Genomic DNA, 20967 nt, shown 5'->3' with positions numbered 1-20967 from the left:
GCTCAGCTCACACACTACAAGGTATCCAAGACTGAGGCGTTTTGGCCGGGCAAGGGATGAGGGGCACAGAGAGGGGAAGGAGTGGTGGTGATAGGACGTAAGTAAGATTCGGAAAGAAGACCTGACCAGTTTTAATGGATCTTAAGATTGACTGATGCAGCGAAACATCAGGAAAGTGGGCTGGAGAGGCTTTTAACTTCAGGAAGCAAAGTGAGAAACTGCAAAGAGTGGACTTTGGTGGACTGTATACATCCATACAGTGAGCCAAGTAGAGAAAGGCAACAGTTTTCAGACACAGCTGGAGGATTATTACCTGATTTGGGTGTTAACCATGGCAATGCAGCAACATGTCAGGTCTGTGGATCAGATAGAGCGTTAAAGAACCATCACACTGACTACTACGGAGCTGCTGACTCTGCCTCTGATGCTGATGATTCACTGGTAAGAGACGGAGAGAGAAACAATGGTTATCAGCTTTTCTGTTACAAATGTTGCACTGAGGAGATGTTGTGTTAATCTCTTTCCTGCTGGCGTGTGTGTGTGGTGACATCACATGTGAGAGGTTTGACCCTTGATCCCTTTCAGGGGTGTGGCCTCATCCGAGACGTGCGATGGGGAGTTTGATGGGTCTGACCTCATAAGTTGACACCCGGTGTGTGTTTGATTGACATGTTGCGGTCTTAACCCCACTAAAGACGTTTAAAGCTCGTCAACACTCTGTTAAATCAATGGAGCCATGGCTACCTTTGCAACAGTAGTGTGGCATTCATGTTGTACAATAGGAGCTCTGTAAAGTTTGTGAGGTAATATCTTTGTAAAAGTTCATTATAAATCGATTAATTAACATTGAGTTGATCCATAGGAAATTAATCAACTATTCTGTCTGATTAATTGCATGAATCATCATTCAAGAGGAAAACATTTCCTCCTTTCTGTTTATCAGATGCTGCTTTTCTTTGTGTTACTTAGTGTGATAGAGAAATTAATTTTAGTGTTGTTTGAGTTTCTGTGCATTTTTCACAATTTCTGACATTTTATAAACCAAACAAATCATTTAATAATAGGAAAATAACCACCCGATGCATTGACAATTAAAAAAATATAAAATTTGCTGCCTTTAATTTGTCACAAGGCGCATACTTAGACTGATTTTGGCTCATCACAGATACATTACGACTTAGAAATTGCAATTCATCAATGATTTATGTACAAAACTTTATGCATTTTTAACCATTATCTTCAATTAAACTTCAAGTTATATTTGTTGTTATGTGTTTTATTTCTTTTTACAAAATTAACTTAAACTTCTAAAAACACTGTGATCTTACTATGCTGGCACTGTCAGCTTTGATAGTTGATGGGTGTATAACATTGTACCTGAGGAGTTCAGTGAGAAACTTTGAATTCCATGCGTACGTTCACATGAGCAAAAAATAGAGCACGTGTGTCTTTGTGTGTGTGTGTTTGTATGTGTGTGTTGCAGCTGCTTGTGCATCCTTGATGGCTCGTGGTTAAATTTAGAAAAAGCCTACTCAGACATACTATTGATACAAGCAGGAAGTCTGACATCCATAATAACCATTAAACCCTCTCTGAACCTATGTTAGCTTTTTATATCAAATTAATTCCCATCATCCAGAGCAATAACAAACCACATCCATCTTTCTAAACTGAGTTGAATTTTTGAATGCAGATGTCTATGTAAACATAACTCAATAAAACCCTATGTTAAAAATGACTTTTAAATAATCAAATAAAATATATATTATAATAAATATATAATGAGCGAATACGTTCTCAAACCAACCCTTACTGTTACCTTTATACATATTCCACCTCTACCAGAAATACCAAAGTAGATCTCAAACTTAATAAAACACTAAAACTATAAACATGCTTGTCTTCCTGTTCATAATATCAGCCTCCTTTCTATCTTCATTTCTCCAGTCTGACAGTAACACCAGTTTCCTGCGAGCTGCCAGAGCGGGGAACATTGACAAAGTCCTCGACTTCCTGAAAAATGGAGTTGACATCAGCACCTGTAACCAGGTAAGAAAACTTCTCACCAGCCCCAACAGGGGCTACGCCTAACATCTGGTGCTTGATGATGTTTCTGTTTTCATTTACAATGTATGAAGAGGGTTGTGTCCGAGGTGTTATCTTTGCAAATGGACCACCACGCTACAACAATGTAGCTACCTGTGAATAATACATCAGGACCAATTATTATTATTATTATTATTGTTATTATTATTATTTGCATCATAATGGCCTTTATGGAGAATATTTGATTGTTCAAAACACTGACAGGCAAGTAGTGTTCATGTATGTTGTTCAGTTGTGTGCGAGAATATATAATATATATATGGATTGTAGTAGACAAATTCACACGCATAGCAACAAAATGCATGAGAGGTAAATGTAAGGTCATAAAGTCATGAAATACAGACTGTGTTCTGGATATCAAACACAACCACATCTGGTCAGAGTAAGCACACCAAAAACGTCTGAAATCTTCTGTTTAATAGAACGTATGGTTGTATAACATGCACCACATTCATTACATGCTTACTGTCACATTAGTGGGTCAGAGCTGTGAACTGGTTTGTCTGTGAAACCTGCTGAATCTAACCTTGACTCTGCTGTGTCACGGTGGCATCACACAACTGAACTCGGTCAGTGCATACCTTAACCTGCCAGGCCGCCCTCACAAGATCATAATAACCACATCTACAATCACCCCCCTGCTCTACCCCTGTTACGCCACACCCATTCTTCCATCCAATCCCTGCTGCATTTGATGGGTCTGTGTCCCCACGGACAGCTGCTCTCACCCCCTACCCTCACCCGCATTCCACTGAGGAGGAGGGATTGGGGAGGGTGCAAAATGCTTCCCCCTAGATCCCCCGCCTAATGTCAGGATGATTTACAGTAGTCACAAGGTAGCTTAAAGTAGTGTGCCTACGTGAGTCTGTGTGTGTGTTGTGTTGTGTGTAGCCGTGCATATCATCAGCTCCTCACATTTTGTCTCATTGCTGTGGCCTTTTGTAATTTTCCAGGAGTTTAATAGCAACTATTTATACACCTGGCTCTCATTGGCTGGCAGACAGGAAGTGGCAACTGCCCACGCATAGCTCTACTATTTGTTGTCATGGACACCATGGGTTTTGTTTTGTGCACCAAAAGGGAAGCCTGACTCTACACAGTCTCTCAAACACATATGCACACACACACACACACACACACACACACACACACACACACACACACACACACACACACACACACACACACACACACACACAACTCCTCAGCCTGCAACAGGATATCCCTGCCCTTCATCTGTCAGGGGTCAGATGATCACATTTGAGCCCCTGTCAGGTGACCAAAAATGCGAGTGACATTTTCATATATATCCCACTCATGCTCTCTCTCTCTATGTGTGTGTGTGTGTGTTTCTGAGAGACAGTTGCCAATATAAGTATTGCAGTAGATATAACTTTGTTAGAGAGTCCCAAGAGAAGAATACAACTTAGCTATGACCTTGGCCTTAAGCATTTGATGGTAGCTTATCTTACTTTGTATTAGAGAACTGATCATATGATTGCACTATCACTTTCTCTCTCTCTCTCTCTCTCTCTCTCTCTTACTCACTCACTCACTCGCGCACACACACACACACACACTCACACACTCACACGCGCATTGACAAAGTCAGTGAATAAAACTTTTGGAGACACACTTCTGAGCATATTTTCCTTCTTCATGTTATTTCCTGTTTACATTACATAATTGTAAATCCATGTGTGCATGTTACCGTGTGTGTTTCTGACTACACATAAATGCATGCACAGGCTTACACACATACATACAGACATTCCTACGAGTCCAGTACATATATTCTTACTCCAGGCATGTAGCTTGACAGTGATACTGTGTCTGATTACTAGTCATCCAGTACGTCTTCATGATCACATGCTCACGGCTCCTCTATCACAGCTTAATGAAAAACATTTTATATCCAGACGTGTTTGTCTGTCAAACTGAGGTGTATGATCATACTTATGACTACGGAGGGTCTGCCACATGTAAACCAGATGTATGTTTGTGTAGAACACAGTTGTATGAACATCCTGACAATGCTAACTCACAGTTGCCCAGATTTGACGCCAGCTGAACCATATTTTCAAGGACATACCGATTTCCACAACCAGTTCCACAATGATACTAGGTGATCATTCAGAAGTATCATGTTACTTATGATTAGCCACAAAATTGCTTTCAAGGAAATGAATGGATCAAAATCTTGTCAGAGGAAAAGCACTCCACACAATTACAGAACCATTAACTGCAAGAGTGCCGTCAGCGTTGCAGTCGGTGAAGTCAGAGCTCTGTCGATTAGACAAAACATCATATAAATCTAAACATGCGCGGTCTGGTTAACTGGAAGTAACAATCTGCAACAAATGTGCTGTAACTTTGAAGTTAAGGAAACTCAACCGATCATCTATTTTCAAGCACAGTGTTATCACTTGGATTAAATAGGAACTGTTCATATAATAGTCAATGGTGGAATAACATCCTGTTTTCGTAATAGTCAGAGTACAGTATGGTACCTTATGCAACAGAAATATATTTTTTCATATAGATCGATCAAATATATTGACATTCTGTTTATTTCCATTATTTGTGTAAATTAAACAGTGTTATAATGACAATTTCACCTTTTTATTACTTATTACACAGGTTTACAGTATGTCTAAAATTAGTAAATCTCCATATTATATATGTATTTATTTCTATATAATGACATTTTACATATATAGTGAAAGATGTTACCATGTATTTTTCAAAAATAAATTATGTGCAAATATTTGCAAAATATGTTTTCTAAATGATAATTTATTTAGTGCAAATTAGTATATATTACCAATGTATTATCAAAATGTATATTCCTTATATTTTTCAATATATTCTTGAAACAAGATGATAATATTTTGGCATGTTTGGTCACATATATGTGGACTCCTCTTGTATATTAAAATGTATTTTTGATATATTACATTTTATGTTTCAGTAAATGACAATATTTACTTCCGTAAGGGTTACAGAAAAACATCCACAACGTAAACTACTACTTTCACTGGTGTTATCGGATATGAACCAGGAACTGTATCCTAAAATATATAAAAGCAGAATGTAACATCATCAGTGGTCCCTTGACTTAAGTCAAACTACATCTGGAAGTCAGCGGGAGACGCTGGAACGTCACGCAGGAATTTTGAGCATTACCCTCGGCGGTGTGTGTTCATTAATAACCGAAGAGTCAGATCCTAGAAAGCAGCAACAGGGTGGAGGGCCAGAGTCTGGTGCCAAGGGCAGAAGGCTGTCCAAGTTAGTTAAGGAGAGCGAGAGAGAGATACGCTGTCCTGTCGGCCAAATCACACAGTCAAACTGTTGCACAGATTTTATGAATGAGATACACAAAACACCTTCTTGGCAGAAAACTGTATCTCCCACACAAGCATGTATATGTATGTTTATGTTATACGATCATTTTGGAAAGGCAGTATCTGTGTGTTTATGTGTGTGAGAGTTTGTCCCATATGAGTGTGTCATTTTTGTGTTTGTGTGTGTGAGCTGTTTCGTTTTCATGTCCTCACAAATTAAAGGCCAGACTTCCCCCTCTAATCTACCCAAATGTTAATCCCCGGTGAGTGATATTATTTTTTAATCTGCATGCATTTACATTATTTTCTCTTTTTCCTCTAATAGTCACCCCCTCTGGCACTTTGGCCTGTATAAACAACACCAAATAAACTTTATTTATCATATGCGATTATAGCAAAGGTCAGCGGTCATAAGGGCGTGATTATTAATCTGCGTTGGACGGAGCTCAACAGCGTCCCTGCTGCCAGGAAGCACTACAAAATGCCAGGGATCACCACATCGGGCTGAACTTCCATTAGCTAAATGAAGCTTTCACTTACAGCTCAGAGGATTCAGAGGAAAAGGAGATTTAGATCAGTATGTGTGAGCGCGTTGGGGGTTTTGCTTGTCTCTCCTGGAATACATGATGGTTGAAATGTGATTGAAACGCTCTAATAAGATTACCTAATTCTTGCTGTGTCAGTGAGTCCGTCATTTCTGAACTGATGGCCGAAACTGAAACTTTCAAACGGCAGGAAAGAGCATCTAGTCTCACATTTGGAAGTCGTTTCATCTTGTCTGTTGGCACTGTGGTGAAAATGTCACCGACTGACTGTATAATGTGATGAATGACTTACTGAAGGGAAATGATCCACAGCAGAGAATGACGAGCATCTCCAGCTCAGTATAACCACACCCAACGCATGATGATGATGATGATGATGATGATGATGATGATGATGATGATGATGATAAAATGATGATGTCCATGGTATTCTGAAAGGGTGAGTCAGTAAATCAATCAGTTGATAAACCCAGTATTTTTTAAACCTGGGCCCTATTTTTTTGTAATTTCAGGTCTAAATGACTAATAGCTACAAAATGCTGTCTGTCAGTTCCAAGCTGATGTATTAAAACACCAAAGTCACACAATAACATAAACAAAATAAGTGATCGAGGCACTTTATAGACCAGAAACTCCCATTCCCCGCTAGGTAAAGTGTCTATTTTTAACAAAGGAGTCCAGTAGCTTTGAAAAGAGCAACACTGGAGCTTTTCCTGGTAAATCAAAAAGGATCTTACTCTTTAATGTTAAGATCCTTTTACATATCGTTATCAAATAATTAGAATAGCAATCTGTGACTGTCAGTAGTAAAACAAGCACTTTAATGGCACAGACTTTGACTGTTAAAGATGCCTTCAGATTACGTATTGCAGCCTGTTTTGTGGCTGCTGGTTGAAGCAATCTACTCTCCCAGTAGTTCTTTTTTCTCCCAAGGAAAAAATAGGGGTCAAGTTAAAAACTTTTTTTTTTTTTTTTTTTTGAAAAGCCAATAATAAACTGGTTATGCATTCTCAAATGTGTTCTGGCACTTTTTTTTTCACTTATTTCCTGACAAAATAACCAATTTGAGATTTTGATGGGCATTTTTTATTATTTAATGACATTTTATAGACTATAATATTAATTGATTTATGATATTAAAAAAAACTCTACAGATTAATCACTAATGAAAATAATAGTCAGTTGCAGCCATGGTCCATAATAATGAGCTAGGCTGCGATGAAGTCCACAAAAGGAAATGAGGTCAGTGTGATTTTGTGTGCCTCACACAGATGTCTATCTAGGTAATTTGGTATGGGATGGATTGTTCAATTCATTTAGCAAAAAAAATCCTTATATTTGCTTTACAATACAGTACATTTCAGTAAAAGGTTGGTTTCTGGGCATGTTTCATGTTTCTTTGACATTTTATTGACTTAATGATGTATTTATTAATTTTTTAAAAAGACAAATAAATTCTTTATAAAATATTTAAATGTTAAATGCAGCCCAGTGTGGTGTGTGTAATGTAACTACAACCAGGACAAAATATTTAAAGTATGACTTTACTTTCCTTATATACAGCATTAAAATAGTTCTTCAGATTAATTCCTGCTGACTCAATTTGGTCAATAATCTTATGCGGGACCAAAGGGTCATTTGTTTTTGTTTTTTGTGATCAATTTTGTATTGATTTTTAAACATAAATATGCAGGGTGTGGTTACAATTTGACAAATCATCAATAAAGTAAGACAAAGTAATCCCACATGTCCATGCAATATAGAATTAGCAAACAGCTACACCAAAGCAGCCAAAGGATCATTTGTGTCAGTTTTCTTAAGTAGAATACAAGTACAGTTTATTTTTTAAGGTCTTCTTGTCACAATTTGAAGAGCCTATTAGGAACTTATTGCATAACGACACCTATAACTTTTGAAGAATGCTTTTTCTAGGACGTGAGTGTGGCTCTTGCTTTAACCTTTTAAAGTCATGTCATATACTGTATCTCCGACAGTCACTCACTTGGCTAGACACTCACTTACAAACTTTGGCCTCTGAGGAATGCCCTCTTTTATCTTTCTGAAAGGTTGACATTTTCAGTAGCTTCTAAATATGAGTATCCATGTTTGTGTGTGTGTGTATGCGTATCCGTGTGCGTGTACGTATACGTGTGTCTGTGTGTCCTACATACCCTCTATGACTGTGCAGAAACATGACACCCCTTTGGCTGTTTGGCATTTGGCAACTCAGAGAGAGAGAGACAGAGAGAGAGAAGAGAGAGAGAGAGAGCGTATGTGTGTACACGAGTACTGATTTCGTAATTTATGTGTGTGTGTGTGTGTGTGTGTGTGTGTGTGTGTGTGTGTGTGTGTGTGTGTGTGTGTGTGTGTGTGTGTGTGTGTGTGTGTGTGCTTGCGTGTTTGTGCATGAGGTATGTGCACGAGCAAAGGAAGGGTGCAATGATTGAGGTGTTAGCAACATAACAGCTCCTCTCCAACATCAGTGCCAGGAGAGCCTTCAGAACCAGGAGGCACAGCTCCTCTCTGAAACCCATCTGAGAGAGCCTGCAGGGGGGGAAAGGAGGCAGACAGTCGCTGAAGCTTGGATCTAAACCAGGGGAGGAGTTGTGGAAGGAGGCGGAGGACCGCTGTTGATGGTCGGGAGCCCCATCACTTCTAAACCCAGTTTGGCGCACCATTGAAGAAGGCAAAAGATAGAGAGACGGACAGAGAAGACGGAGAGAGTTTGACACTTGGTTTTGAGAAACGAAGAAGGAAACCAGAAGGATAAGAACGAGGTCACGGTTTTAAATACTCGCTTTTCAGCGAGACGCCGCGCAGTATGGAGGAAGAAGAGGATGAGGTGAATCATTCTTTTGGGTGTTTAGATCTTTTTATCTCAGAGGAAATTGTTTGCACTTGTGTGTTGTGTAAATACATCAGTTGTGTTGAGATTGCCTGTCAGCATGAAGCATTTACACTCTCCTCCTCTTGTGCTGTAACCTGTAGCTCTGGTTGTTGGATCAGAGGCCTTTGATCAAAATGCTCACACCAAACCTGCCTGATGGAGATATTTTCTCTTGACTGATGCAGCACTTCTCGTGTTTGAGTTGCTGGATGATGATGATAATCCCGCCAAACATTTTTAGAAATAAGCTTCTCTTTTCTTTTTTTGTTTGTGTATTGACATTTTTCAGAACTGCAGATCTGATAACTGCATTATCCTGCTGTGACAATGCGACGTGCAGGGTTTTTACCTGCCATTATAAGGCTTAGGCACAGCACCCAAGCCATTTTGGGCACCACCTAAGACAAATGAATGTTAAATCAATGTGAAGAGCATGACTTTCACCAGAAATAATGGTCCAAATGTCCAAAATAATTGAAATTTTATATTTTTAGTAAAACATGTATTGAATTTTGTTTTCACCTTCATACTTTACACGACATTTAAAAAAAAAAAACATTTTTGTAATGTAATCTTAAAGAAACATCATCACATCTGTACAATATAGTGTAATTCAGTACAGCACCTCACATTATTGCCTCATAACAGCATGACGCATCAAGACTTTATATTATGCTGTAGACTTAACAAGGATGGTATGCATGGATTGAGGGAATACTTTATTTCAGTGCACCAGATTGTGCAGCACTCCTTGTATATTCTGTCTATTCTAAAGCAGGTACTGTTTTTATTGGAAAAGCTCTTTGTAATGTAACTTGTTGAGGACTATTTACGTATGTATGGCTGCACAATTAATTGAAATATTCTTGTAATCGTGATATTGCAATATCCAAATAGCAGTAGCTGCAATTTTTTTGCAAAAGGTCAAACGTGTATAATGAAGTACTGTAGTGCTGCAGAGATGCCCTGGTCTACTTTTTCTCCAGATGTGAGAAATCATATTTGTTTGGTACAGACCCCAACAAATCTCACACCATCAAGATTTGAATAGGTTCTTTTTTTAGTGAAAGTGAAAATGAAAACGTTTGTGAAAAAAAATCACAATATGATTTATAATCATAATATCATGTGTCCCTACGTTTAAGCAATAATCACTTTTGTTTCACCAGGTTTGTTTTCTTGAAGTCGTATGCTGATGTTTTCTTTTTGTTTTCCCTCCAGAATGGTCTGAATGCGCTACATCTGGCTGCAAAAGAGGGACACAAGGACTTAGTGGAAGAGCTGCTGGAGAGAGGAGCACCTGTTGACTCCTCAACTAAGGTGCATTTTAATGTTACGCAAGTTACTATGCTTTTAGACTTTCCAGACATGAACATATCACAGTTGGCTCTTTAGCTCTAAATCAAGGATATATTTGTGGAAAGAAAAGGGAGGCGGGAGGGAGGGAGGACAGTGATAGCTGGGTGACAGAGTGATGGAAAGAGAAAGCAGGAGATGAAAGTGGTATCAGTTGCAAAATGCTATGTAAATCACTGCTTCTGTCTTGAACTATGAAACTTGATTCACAAGGGGTGGAGTTTAAGAGGGAGAAAGTCAAGTCATGTTCTCCAGGAAATCCAACAAGAATGTCTCATGTGCGTCTCTACTCTAAGTAGACACATGACTGTATCATATTAGATATTAGATATTCTACCTTTACCGGAAAGGAAAGAGAGGGATGAGAGTGGGTGTGGGGTAAGCAGCCTGACTCTGTGGATGCCGAATGTGTCACGTTTAAAGGCTTGCAACACTTAGCAGCTGGCAAGGAATCTGTCGCCCTGCTGCCCATGAATTTGGCCTTTAATACTAATCAGTCGGTAACCTTCACGCCCTGAAATACAAACACATATGAGATCAAAACATTTGTGTATCATCAACATGCAACTTACTTTACTTGGGTGTAAGGATCTGAATACTTCTTACCCCACTGGAGGTTTTTGTGTCCATTACACGTTTTACACCTGCCTCTCTGTCAACCTGCTCTGATTTTTAAGGTGTTAATGCCAACACACACACACAGGATACACATTTGGCTTGTGGCCATAACCCTGTTTTCCTCTGCAGAAAGGAAACACGGCCCTCCATATCGCTTCACTGGCTGGACAAAAAGAAGTAGTGAGACTACTGGTGAAGAGAGGAGCAAATATCAACTCTCAGTCACAGGTCAGAAGTTCATCGATGATCAGAATCTAAAAAATGTGTAACACCAATAATATGATCTTACACCATATATGTGTGCGTGTTTACCTCGACAGAATGGCTTCACTCCGCTCTACATGGCAGCCCAGGAGAGTCACTTGGAGGTGGTGCGATACCTGTTAGAAAATGAAGGCAACCAAAGCATTGCAACAGAGGTATGTTTGTGTTTAAAACACCTGCATATATGTTGACTTATACAGATTGTAAAGCTAAATGCTTCCCTTATCCACTTTCCCTCTTGCTCCTTCTTCTCCGCTCCTCCAGGATGGCTTCACTCCCCTGGCCATCGCTCTCCAGCAGGGCCACAACTCAGTGGTCTCGCTGCTGCTGGAGCACGACACCAAGGGCAAGGTCCGCCTCCCGGCCCTGCACATCGCAGCCCGCAAGGACGACACAAAGTCTGCCGCACTGCTGCTCCAGAACGACCACAACGCTGACGTCCAGTCTAAGGTGAGGGAGGGAGAAACTGATGGAGGGAGGGAGAATGGTGGAGGTGGAGCGACAGATAGAGGGACAATAGAAGCAGTAAGGAGGGGATGGTTTTGTTACAAATGGGAGGGGGGACGAGGAATTGTGTCGTAATGCATCCGACTGAAAGGATAATTCTTCATGTTGAGAGGTTAATTAATTTTATTGATGACTATATTAATATGAATGTACAGAGCCTCTTAGGATGCCTTCCTTTTCTCCTCTTTGTGTTTGTGTGACTTTGTAAACTTACCCTGTGTTTTTTGTGACTGTGGTGCTAAGCCCTTTCCCTAACAACCCTATACCCTTTATCCCCCCTTCTCTTTTAATGCATCCTAACCAGATGATGGTCAATAGAACCACAGAGGTATACATTCAGACTCATCACCTCTTCATTTTAATTGTTTTCTGTCACTTCTGACCATCTCTTTCAGCTCTTTTGTCCTGATCTGTGCCTTATTTGACGAGGACTTGTGAAGCATGTCAGAATTATGTACCTTTAATATGAATGCATGCAGCCGACTATGCTGTACTACACACTCCTGCATGGCTGACAGTGAAAGACACTGTTTTGTATTAATAGATCACAGAGAATGTGTTTTAGTTATTGATGACTTGTTTTATATTTCTGTGTTTTTAAAATATATGAGCATTACAGATTCTGAACTGAAATACTGACATATTTTCAATAAAATGTCACCTCTTTATTTACTGCTCTTTTCCTCTGCATTACCTACAGCATGTGTACTTCAGCACGTTGATACCGTTGTTTTTTTTCCTCTCTGAAACACGTTGTTGATCTTTAAGTTAACTCTGTTTTTTAATTAAATTGCACCATGTCTATCAGAATGGGAAGGTAAGGAGTGAACCCACCTACAACTGTGTACTGTAGAGATCTATATATTTATAGCATATATAAATGTCCATTTGTCCGTCCAAGCAGATACACATAGTGCGTAGTTGCTTTGTGTTTGTCCAGTTTTGTTTTTTTAATGTCCTTTATGTTTAACTTTCAGCCCTTTTATTTTTCTCACCATTTGTTTTTTTTAGCAGGCATGGCAGAATTACAGGGGTTTTGCATGCATTATGTATTGCATTTGCTATTTTGGGGGTATGCTCATTCTTTATGCTTCTTCTTACACCGACGTGTCTGGTTTCTTTTCTCAGCATGCTGCCTAATGATAATAGTGCTTCTGTAGAATCAGGCTTTGTTCCCGTATCTGCTACAGAGAAATCTGATCTTTTCTTATCTTCTTTCTTTCTTTCTTTCTTTCTTTCTTTCTTTCCTTCTTCCTTTCTTTCTTCTTTTGCAACTGTTTTTCCTAACCTGCTGCTTCAACCGATCTTCTCTTTCTTCCTTTCCCCCCTCTCCTTCCTCTCTCCTCGTCCATCTTAAACAGAGTGGGTTCACCCCTCTGCACATCGCGGCTCACTATGGTAACGTGAATGTCTCCACCCTGTTGCTGAACAGAGGAGCTGCTGTGGACTTCACAGCCAGGGTAGCGCCATGTTTCCACTTCTCAGCAAATCAACACTTTCTGTACTGCTAGCTATTAGAACCTGACGTGTACTTTCACACTGAGGCTTGCAGACAGTTTGTTCTATTATTGTAGTCACGATTATAATGTTTTTAACCTGGTTAGCTCCAGTTTCTTTTAATACAGTTGAGTGGTTGTGATATAAGTAGTTAGTGATATAACTTTCTGATATTGTCCTCAACTCAACAGAAACAGAAATCTAAATCATTCAAACTTTTGTTAAAACAGATTCTAGGATATTCAGCTCCCAATCACAACCATGAATTGCATTTTTGCCTTGTAAACTGAATCATATACTGAATCCTTTATTTCTTTCCAGAATGGGATAACACCTCTCCATGTGGCCTCCAAGAGAGGCAACACCAACATGGTGGCCCTGCTGTTGGACCGAGGAGCCCAGATAGATGCTAAAACCAGGGTGAGACTCTTATTTCTCTTTTTTTTCCCGTATCAATCACTTGGCAATTACCTCTTTTGTCAAAACAGGATTCATGTCTACATTTCGTACATATTTATGTGTTTGTGCCCTCTTCAGGATGGGCTGACCCCCCTGCACTGTGCAGCCAGGAGTGGACATGACCCAGCCGTAGAAATTCTGCTGGAGAAAGGAGCTCCCATCTTAGCCAGAACCAAGGTAGTGCATGCAAATCTAAATCCTCAGGCCATCTTCAATGTCCTGCTTTTTCTGACCTTTTGCATCTACTTGTGTGTCGTCACTTTTGTCCTCACACAGAATGGACTGTCCCCGCTGCACATGTCGGCCCAAGGAGACCACGTAGAGTGCGTTAAATTCCTGCTGCAGCACAAGGCGCCTGTTGACGATGTCACACTGGACTACCTCACAGCGCTGCACGTGGCCGCTCACTGTGGCCACTACAGAGTCACCAAGCTACTGTTGGACAAGAAGGCCAATCCCAACATTAGAGCACTGGTAGGTACTCACAGGGAAACAACACCAGTCTCTTCTGTAAGACGTAACCATTCTCCATCAGTGAAAAAGAAGTCATATCCTGTAAATGTAGTCATTATTTACCATATACTTTGTATGTTTTTTACAATAAAGATTAAAATTACATTTCCTTCTCTAGATGTAAGTATATTTATCGATGTATATTTTTTTCTTTGTTGCTCTCTCTACCAGAATGGTTTCACTCCTCTTCATATCGCCTGTAAGAAAAACAGGGTGAAGGTAATGGAGCTGTTGGTCAAATATGGAGCCTCCATTCAGGCCATTACTGAGGTGAGACACATTATCTCAGAATAGCATCTTTAAATGCAGTCCATTTTTCTGTACAGAACCTGCACTGAAGGCTCATCTTCCTGCTTCTTTCTCTCATCTTCTAGTCCGGTCTGACGCCCATCCACGTAGCCGCCTTCATGGGCCACCTCAACATCGTTCTACTCCTGCTACAGAACGGAGCATCTCCAGACGTCCGTAACATTGTGAGTACTGACAAATGATTTGTTCAGCTCTCTGTTGTCAGTAGTCAGAAATACATATGGCACAAATTAAACAGCCTTTTTTTCAACCATCTGTTCTCCTAATGCAGCTGCCTAGCAGGTATTCTCAGAAGTGTTTCACACATCATCTTAATGCTCATAAATGTTCTGTCTCTCTCTGCACATCAGCGTGGTGAGACAGCTCTCCACATGGCAGCACGGGCAGGTCAGATGGAAGTGGTTCGCTGTTTGCTGAGGAATGGCGCGTTGGTGGATGCCATGGCCAGGGTGAGTCAGCTGTCGCCTCATCAGAGTTAATCACTGTTTCCTTCTGTTTATCATAGATAAGCATATTTCATCCACTGGCTTGCATCATGATGTCGCTAGCCTCAGCTCTGGCCTCTGTGTGTTTTCCTAACTCCATTGCCTCTACCTGTCTCTCTGCTTCATTGGTTTCTCTCTCATATTAACTCTCTGACTCATATTTGTACAACCTTTTCATCCCTCAACCACAGGAGGACCAGACTCCCCTCCACATTGCATCCCGTTTGGGGAAAACTGACATTGTCCAGTTGCTGCTGCAGCACATGGCTCATCCGGATGCTGCCACCACCAACGGTTACACTCCCCTCCACATTTCAGCCAGAGAGGGCCAGGTAGAGACAGCTGCCGTGCTGCTGGAGGCGGGAGCCTCACACTCAATGGCCACGAAGGTGAATAGAGGATTCTTATATAGGCTCACAGTTAAACAGTTTGGACATGCAGGTTTGCAACAGTCTTTTCTTTTTTCCCTCTACAGAAAGGATTCACTCCATTACATGTAGCAGCCAAATATGGAAGCCTCGATGTAGCACAACTTCTCCTTCAACGCAAAGCTCTGCCTGATGATGCTGGCAAGGTGAACCAAAAAAAAACTGGATTATTTATATTTGATAATAGAGTATTGATAAAAGAGTTAGATTTTAGTGCAAAGTTATTCATTTCAATGAAGATGTTGTAAGCAGGAAGACAAAAAACAACAAAATCCCAAAGGTACACTGTTCCATAACAGAATTTAATTGAATGCTTCCTCTTACAGAATGGCCTAACTCCGCTGCATGTGGCAGCTCATTATGACAACCAAGACGTAGCCCTGCTGCTGCTGGATAAAGGGGCATCGCATCATGCTGCTGCAAAGGTTGGACAAAGGATTTTAAAAAAGAAAAATACTTATAGTATGTGCGGCCTTCACCGAGGGCTGTTACTGTACTCTGTGATCAAAAGAGGTGCAACGATTAGTCGACTAATTGATTAGTCAATCAAAAGAAAATTAATAATTTATTAATCATCTCAGTCTAATATTTGCTGGTTCCAGCTTCTTAAATGTAAAGATTTGCTGCTTTTCTTTGTCATTTAAAATAGAAGAGTCTATTGAATGGACAAAAGAAGCAATTTGAAGAAATCACTCCAGGCTCTTTGATATGTTTATGAAATGTTATGAGCATTTTTCACTTTTGTCTTTTGTCTTTTTGACCTTTTATAAACTACTTTGTGGAAATAAGTGTCAGATGAATCAATAATTAAAATAATTGTCAGTTGCAGCCCTGGTGATCAAGTACTGCAGTTTGTCTGGTGAATCCTGCACCTTCCTTTTGATTTTTTTTTTTTTTAGCTGATAGCAAAACCTTAGATATTCTTCCTATTTGAGATTTGAGCTGCATTGTAAAAAAAAAAAAAAAAACAGAAACAGAAATACCTGTTGTTTCGGCCATTTTTTAAAATGAATAAGATGAAATTTACATGTTATGTTGTTATAGCATGTAACAGTTCGCCTCCCTCCCTGTGCAGAACGGCTACACCCCTCTCCACATCGCAGCCAAAAAGAACCAGACGAAAATTGCATTAGCGGTGCTGCAGTACGGAGCAGAGACCAACATTCTGACCAAGCAGGGGGTCAGCCCTCTGCACCTGGCAGCCCAGGAAGGACACGCTGAGATGGCCAGCCTGCTGCTGGGAAAAGGAGCTCACGTCAACGCAGCCACCAAGGTCACACACAAACAATGACGCATGCTAATACTTGTCAGACACTTGTGTTGATACTAATGAGACATCAAGTACTAAAGGTCCGGGTAGCACAATTAGTTCTCTCATTGTCAGGAATCGGCTAAATTAAGAACAGAGTCTTGTGTGTTTATTTTTGCAACCGTTCAGAGTACGCAGCAGGGATTGAGTTTTAGGCTTGTGTTTTTCTGTAGTGCCCCACGTAACACTAACTGTAAGTCCTACTTTGTATGTTACAGAGTGGACTGACTCCTATGCATCTCACAGCCCAAGAGGACAGGGTCAATGCAGCAGAAGTACTGTCCAAACATGATGCCAACTTGGATCAGCAGACTAAGGTACAAACACACAACCACAAACAACAAATAGTCACTAATCATGTTCTTTCAAGGAGACTCCATTTGAAGCAGATTTGAAGTCATAGAATCATAGGCATTTGTAATTAAAGGGAATATTAAGTGTTATGTGCCTTATTTTACGTGCACTCACTGCAGCAGTCTCCCAACCAGTAAACCACAAAAAGTAACACATAGATATAAGTTCAGCATAACTGCCACCTGCTGGCTTTTGGGAGGCATGGCAACATCCGTATCATACATTAACATCATTGGGAGGGCACTATATCTGTGACAGTTTGTTGTAGCTTCTTCACCAGCAGGTACAACAAATCAGACAAATTTGGAAATAACAGTTTTTCCAATAACCTCCTCATCCTCTCTACACCTCAGCTTGGATATACCCCTCTGATAGTGGCCTGTCACTATGGAAATGCCAAGATGGTGAATTTCCTGCTACAGCAGGGTGCCAGCGTCAACGCCAAAACCAAGGTACAATCAATCTTGTAGCACAAGACAAGAATAAGAATAAGCACAAGACAAAATATAGTTTCCTTTGGTTGACAGTGAAAAGATCTCATGTCATCTCTTTTGTTCTACAGAATGGATACACACCTCTTCACCAGGCAGCACAACAAGGGAACACACACATTATCAATGTGTTGCTGCAACATGGCGCCAAGCCCAATGCCACTACAGTGGTAAGAAAAAAAAGTATTTATTAAAAAAAATCAATGAGTATTGTCACTTTAATCTCACATTAACACTTTCACCTGTCTTCCTGTTAGAATGGAAACACGGCTCTGTCTATTGCCAAACGTCTCGGATACATCTCTGTTGTTGACACACTGAAAGTCGTCACAGAGGAGGTCATCACTACCACAACGGTAAGCTTGTGATTTCATTAAGTTTTGTCTACAATGTTCCTGAATACCCAATAACCTTGTGTCTATTCCTGTTGTTTTTTCCATGACTGTGAATGGGGGGCTCACACCAGACGGTGACAGAGAAACACAAGCTCAATGTCCCTGAGACCATGACTGAGATCCTCGATGTGTCCGATGAAGAGGGTAAGCTAATTTAAAAAGCAAAAAGGGTTGGCTTACTTTTCCTTTGTTCAGTAGTTATTACGAGCTGTGTATTGTGGGTGATGTAGTTTCGTAGCTGTGGGTCTTAAAGCCGTGTGTTTTGTAGCTTTGAGGCTGGAAGAAGAGCCATTATCTGAGATGTCTGTGGAGCTGGAAGGTACTGCAAAATGTCTGCGCTGCTCTGCCAGCATGGTGTGGACTATATTAGTGTTATTGTAATTGATGTAGTAGTATGCAGTAATGCTTGTTTTGCTCAAACAATGAGTTTGGGGAATTTAATTTCTAGCCTTATACTCACAAACGAGTAATCTCCTGGTTGTTTGCCTCTAGAGTCTGTGCATTTAATATAGCCAACTTTTGTTCCTGTGTGGTTATTTTACCTGATTTTGTATTAGTGAACATTCCTTGATCAAACACTCTGTTGTTTACAGGATGTAATCAATCACTTTGTTGATTGCGTGTTCATGCAATGGTGGAAATTTAATGCATGAAGTGTGTGGTGTGTGGATATGATCATGACACCTTAAGATGATCATGGATCATGGCACTGATTGTCGAAGTCTTGAAGTCTTTTTTCAGGTTTTTATAGTTTTTATCATTTTCAAGGCAACTTTCATTTCATTGTGCAACCTTGTTTTGCAAAATGGCACCTGATACGTTATTGCTAACTAAACTACGAAGCTAAAACTGAAATAAATGTCCATTCATTTTTTTTGATGAGTTCTGTAACCAGGCAATATTGTTTCAGTCTTTCTTAAAGGTTATTATTTTTATTTACTTTCAGTTTAAGACAATATTATCTTTGCTTATTTTCAATTTATTTTCACTTTTAGTTTATGATATTAACCCTGTTCACAACCAGTGACCTGTTTCACAAAAGAGTTTACGATCATTTTACAAATGATCGTCATAGATAATTTGTGAGTCTCACTGCAAGGGCTCTGTTTGTTCTGATGAGTGAAACATGTCAGAATGAGCAAGGGGAAAATGTTGTTCCTGAAACTGAAGACTGGAAGTTCTCAATGACCAGTTCAGTGAGCTGAGACAGAAACGTACAGAACTTTAATCACTTGAAATGATTTTGTCATAAAAATCAGTTTTTTTTCTCCACCCTATCTCAAATGTCGCATCTTTGTTTCCAAGGCGAGGACACTATGACGGGTGATGGAGGGGAGTATCTGAGAGCAGAGGATCTCAGAGAGCTGGGAGACGACTCTCTGCCGGGACACTACCTGGACGGCTTCAGCTACACGAGCCACAACCTAGACAGGTCACGAGTCGCACACAAATACTTAACAAACTCACTTGCCATGATGCACATCCAAGCAGTAAGAAAGCTACAAAGAAATTATTAAACTCCAACTTGCTTTTCCAACAGGCAGCAGCACACTCCCATTCACCAAAGTTTCCATCAGAGAGAAGGAGTTCTCATTGAAGACATGCTCACAAGCCACCAGGTGAGGACAAAGGCTACAAACAGTGTATGGTTGTCGTCTTGTTGGTTAAGCCATCCAAGATGATCATACTTAGGGTAGTCTTTTTTCAGAATATTTGAGAATATTTTGATTTTGTGTTTCTAACTGACCTGCTGATGTTTGTTGGTCTGTAGGTGTCAGCGCTGTCTAGAGAGCACGAGAAGGACTCGTACCGTCTGAGCTGGGGTGCTGAGCACCTTGATAACGTGGTGCTGTCTACCACTCTGCTACACTCTGGGTACACACACACACATTTACACTGTTTCCTGGTGTAAAAGACTTAAATTTCCTTTTTTCACTATAAGGTGTGTATGAGTCACCTCTGAACCAATTTTCAGTTTTCCGTATATTATTTCTCACTCCTTCACATCTGTGTTTTCTACTCTTCTTCATTCTATAATCTTTGCTGCTCTGTCTTTTTCTGTCTCTGGTCAGGTTTTTGTCACTTTTACTTATTCTTTATTCTCTTTTTGTTTTTTTTCTCTTGTTGCCTCTTTGTGCACTGTTTTGTCTTGGCTGTGTTTGTGATTGTGTGCGTGTGTGTGTTGTTGTATTCTGCTTCTAGCCGTTCCTCTCCGTGCCTAGACCATGACAACAGCAGGTGATACTCTTTTTTTTTTTTTTGGCTACTCTCTCTATTTTCTCTCCTCTGTGACCTTACCTTTTTTTCTCATTCACTATTAAATAACCTTCTCATTTCCATCCTATCTGTCAGCATGATTTCCTAATGCATGACTTTATATTTCCAGGGTGCAGGTTTTGTTAACTAGAGACGTGCCTAACAAGTCATTTTATCTTGATGCAGATCTGACTGCTTTAAACTTGAGCATTGCCTGAAGATATGTAATATTTGCTCACTATATGCTTCTTGACAGATGAAAAAGAGTCTCATTCAGTGCCCTCCTCTTTGCTTGCCTGGCTTGCAAATTCAATTCCGCGTGGAATGAATCATAACAATAGAAGAAAACTAAAGCAAGGCTGGAATGAAAGATCTGCTGACTTGTGCTGGTTGCTATATATGTATTGAATGGTGTCATAAAAATAGTTCCTTCTTACTGTAATGTCAATATGCTTTGTCTGCATGGAGGCTCATAGTCAACAGGCTTAATATCTGTGCATTTATTAACAACCAATCTTAAAAAACAGTTTATTCAATTTCTTGAATACCTTTTCTTCAGCTTCCTGGTCAGCTTCATGGTTGATGCCAGGGGCGGGGCCATGCGTGGTTGCCGTCACAACGGCCTACGAATCATCGTGCCACCAAGAAAATGTTCTGCACCCACGCGGGTGACATGCAGGCTGGTGAAAAGACACCGTCTGGCCTCAATGCCTCCTATGGTGGAGGGTGAGGGGCTGGCTGGTCGCATCATAGAAGTAGGACCCACTGGAGCCCAGTTCCTGGGGTAAGTGTGTTTGTGTGTGTTTGCCTGTGTGAGTGTGTTTACACTGTCATCTTGTGTGTT

At 40.3% G+C, this 20967-nt stretch overlaps 1 protein-coding gene across 2 annotated transcripts in view; it reads left to right on the top strand.

Moving 5' to 3' along the window:
* The window catches only part of ank2a (ankyrin 2a, neuronal), a 95262-nt gene that overhangs the window by 18923 nt on the left and 55372 nt on the right, over nt 1-20967 (top strand). Inside the window, exons 2-29 of one of the 2 annotated variants that reach the window (XM_084340646.1) lie at nt 1948-2049; nt 10104-10202; nt 10986-11084; nt 11177-11275; nt 11385-11570; nt 11932-11955; nt 12436-12444; nt 12989-13087; nt 13446-13544; nt 13662-13760; nt 13860-14057; nt 14268-14366; nt 14471-14569; nt 14756-14854; nt 15082-15279; nt 15366-15464; nt 15645-15743; nt 16394-16591; nt 16846-16944; nt 17335-17433; nt 17544-17642; nt 17730-17828; nt 17939-18011; nt 19173-19299; nt 19408-19486; nt 19639-19742; nt 20070-20105; nt 20683-20907. In XM_084340646.1, coding sequence (XP_084196772.1) covers nt 1948-2049; nt 10104-10202; nt 10986-11084; nt 11177-11275; nt 11385-11570; nt 11932-11955; nt 12436-12444; nt 12989-13087; nt 13446-13544; nt 13662-13760; nt 13860-14057; nt 14268-14366; nt 14471-14569; nt 14756-14854; nt 15082-15279; nt 15366-15464; nt 15645-15743; nt 16394-16591; nt 16846-16944; nt 17335-17433; nt 17544-17642; nt 17730-17828; nt 17939-18011; nt 19173-19299; nt 19408-19486; nt 19639-19742; nt 20070-20105; nt 20683-20907 — 3044 coding nt within the window. Of the gene's footprint in view, nt 1-1947; nt 2050-10103; nt 10203-10985; nt 11085-11176; nt 11276-11384; nt 11571-11931; nt 11956-12435; nt 12445-12988; nt 13088-13445; nt 13545-13661; nt 13761-13859; nt 14058-14267; nt 14367-14470; nt 14570-14755; nt 14855-15081; nt 15280-15365; nt 15465-15644; nt 15744-16393; nt 16592-16845; nt 16945-17334; nt 17434-17543; nt 17643-17729; nt 17829-17938; nt 18012-19172; nt 19300-19407; nt 19487-19638; nt 19743-20069; nt 20106-20682; nt 20908-20967 lie in introns of those variants that run through there. The other variant, XM_084340645.1, reaches the window with a different exon arrangement.

This window comes from Pagrus pagrus (genome assembly GCF_965226575.1).
Source record: "Pagrus pagrus genome assembly, chromosome: 2".
Classification (NCBI taxonomy): domain Eukaryota; kingdom Metazoa; phylum Chordata; class Actinopteri; order Spariformes; family Sparidae; genus Pagrus; species Pagrus pagrus.
The sequence above is the reverse complement of the archived record's forward strand: the minus strand, read 5'-3'. Positions and strand labels throughout refer to the sequence as shown.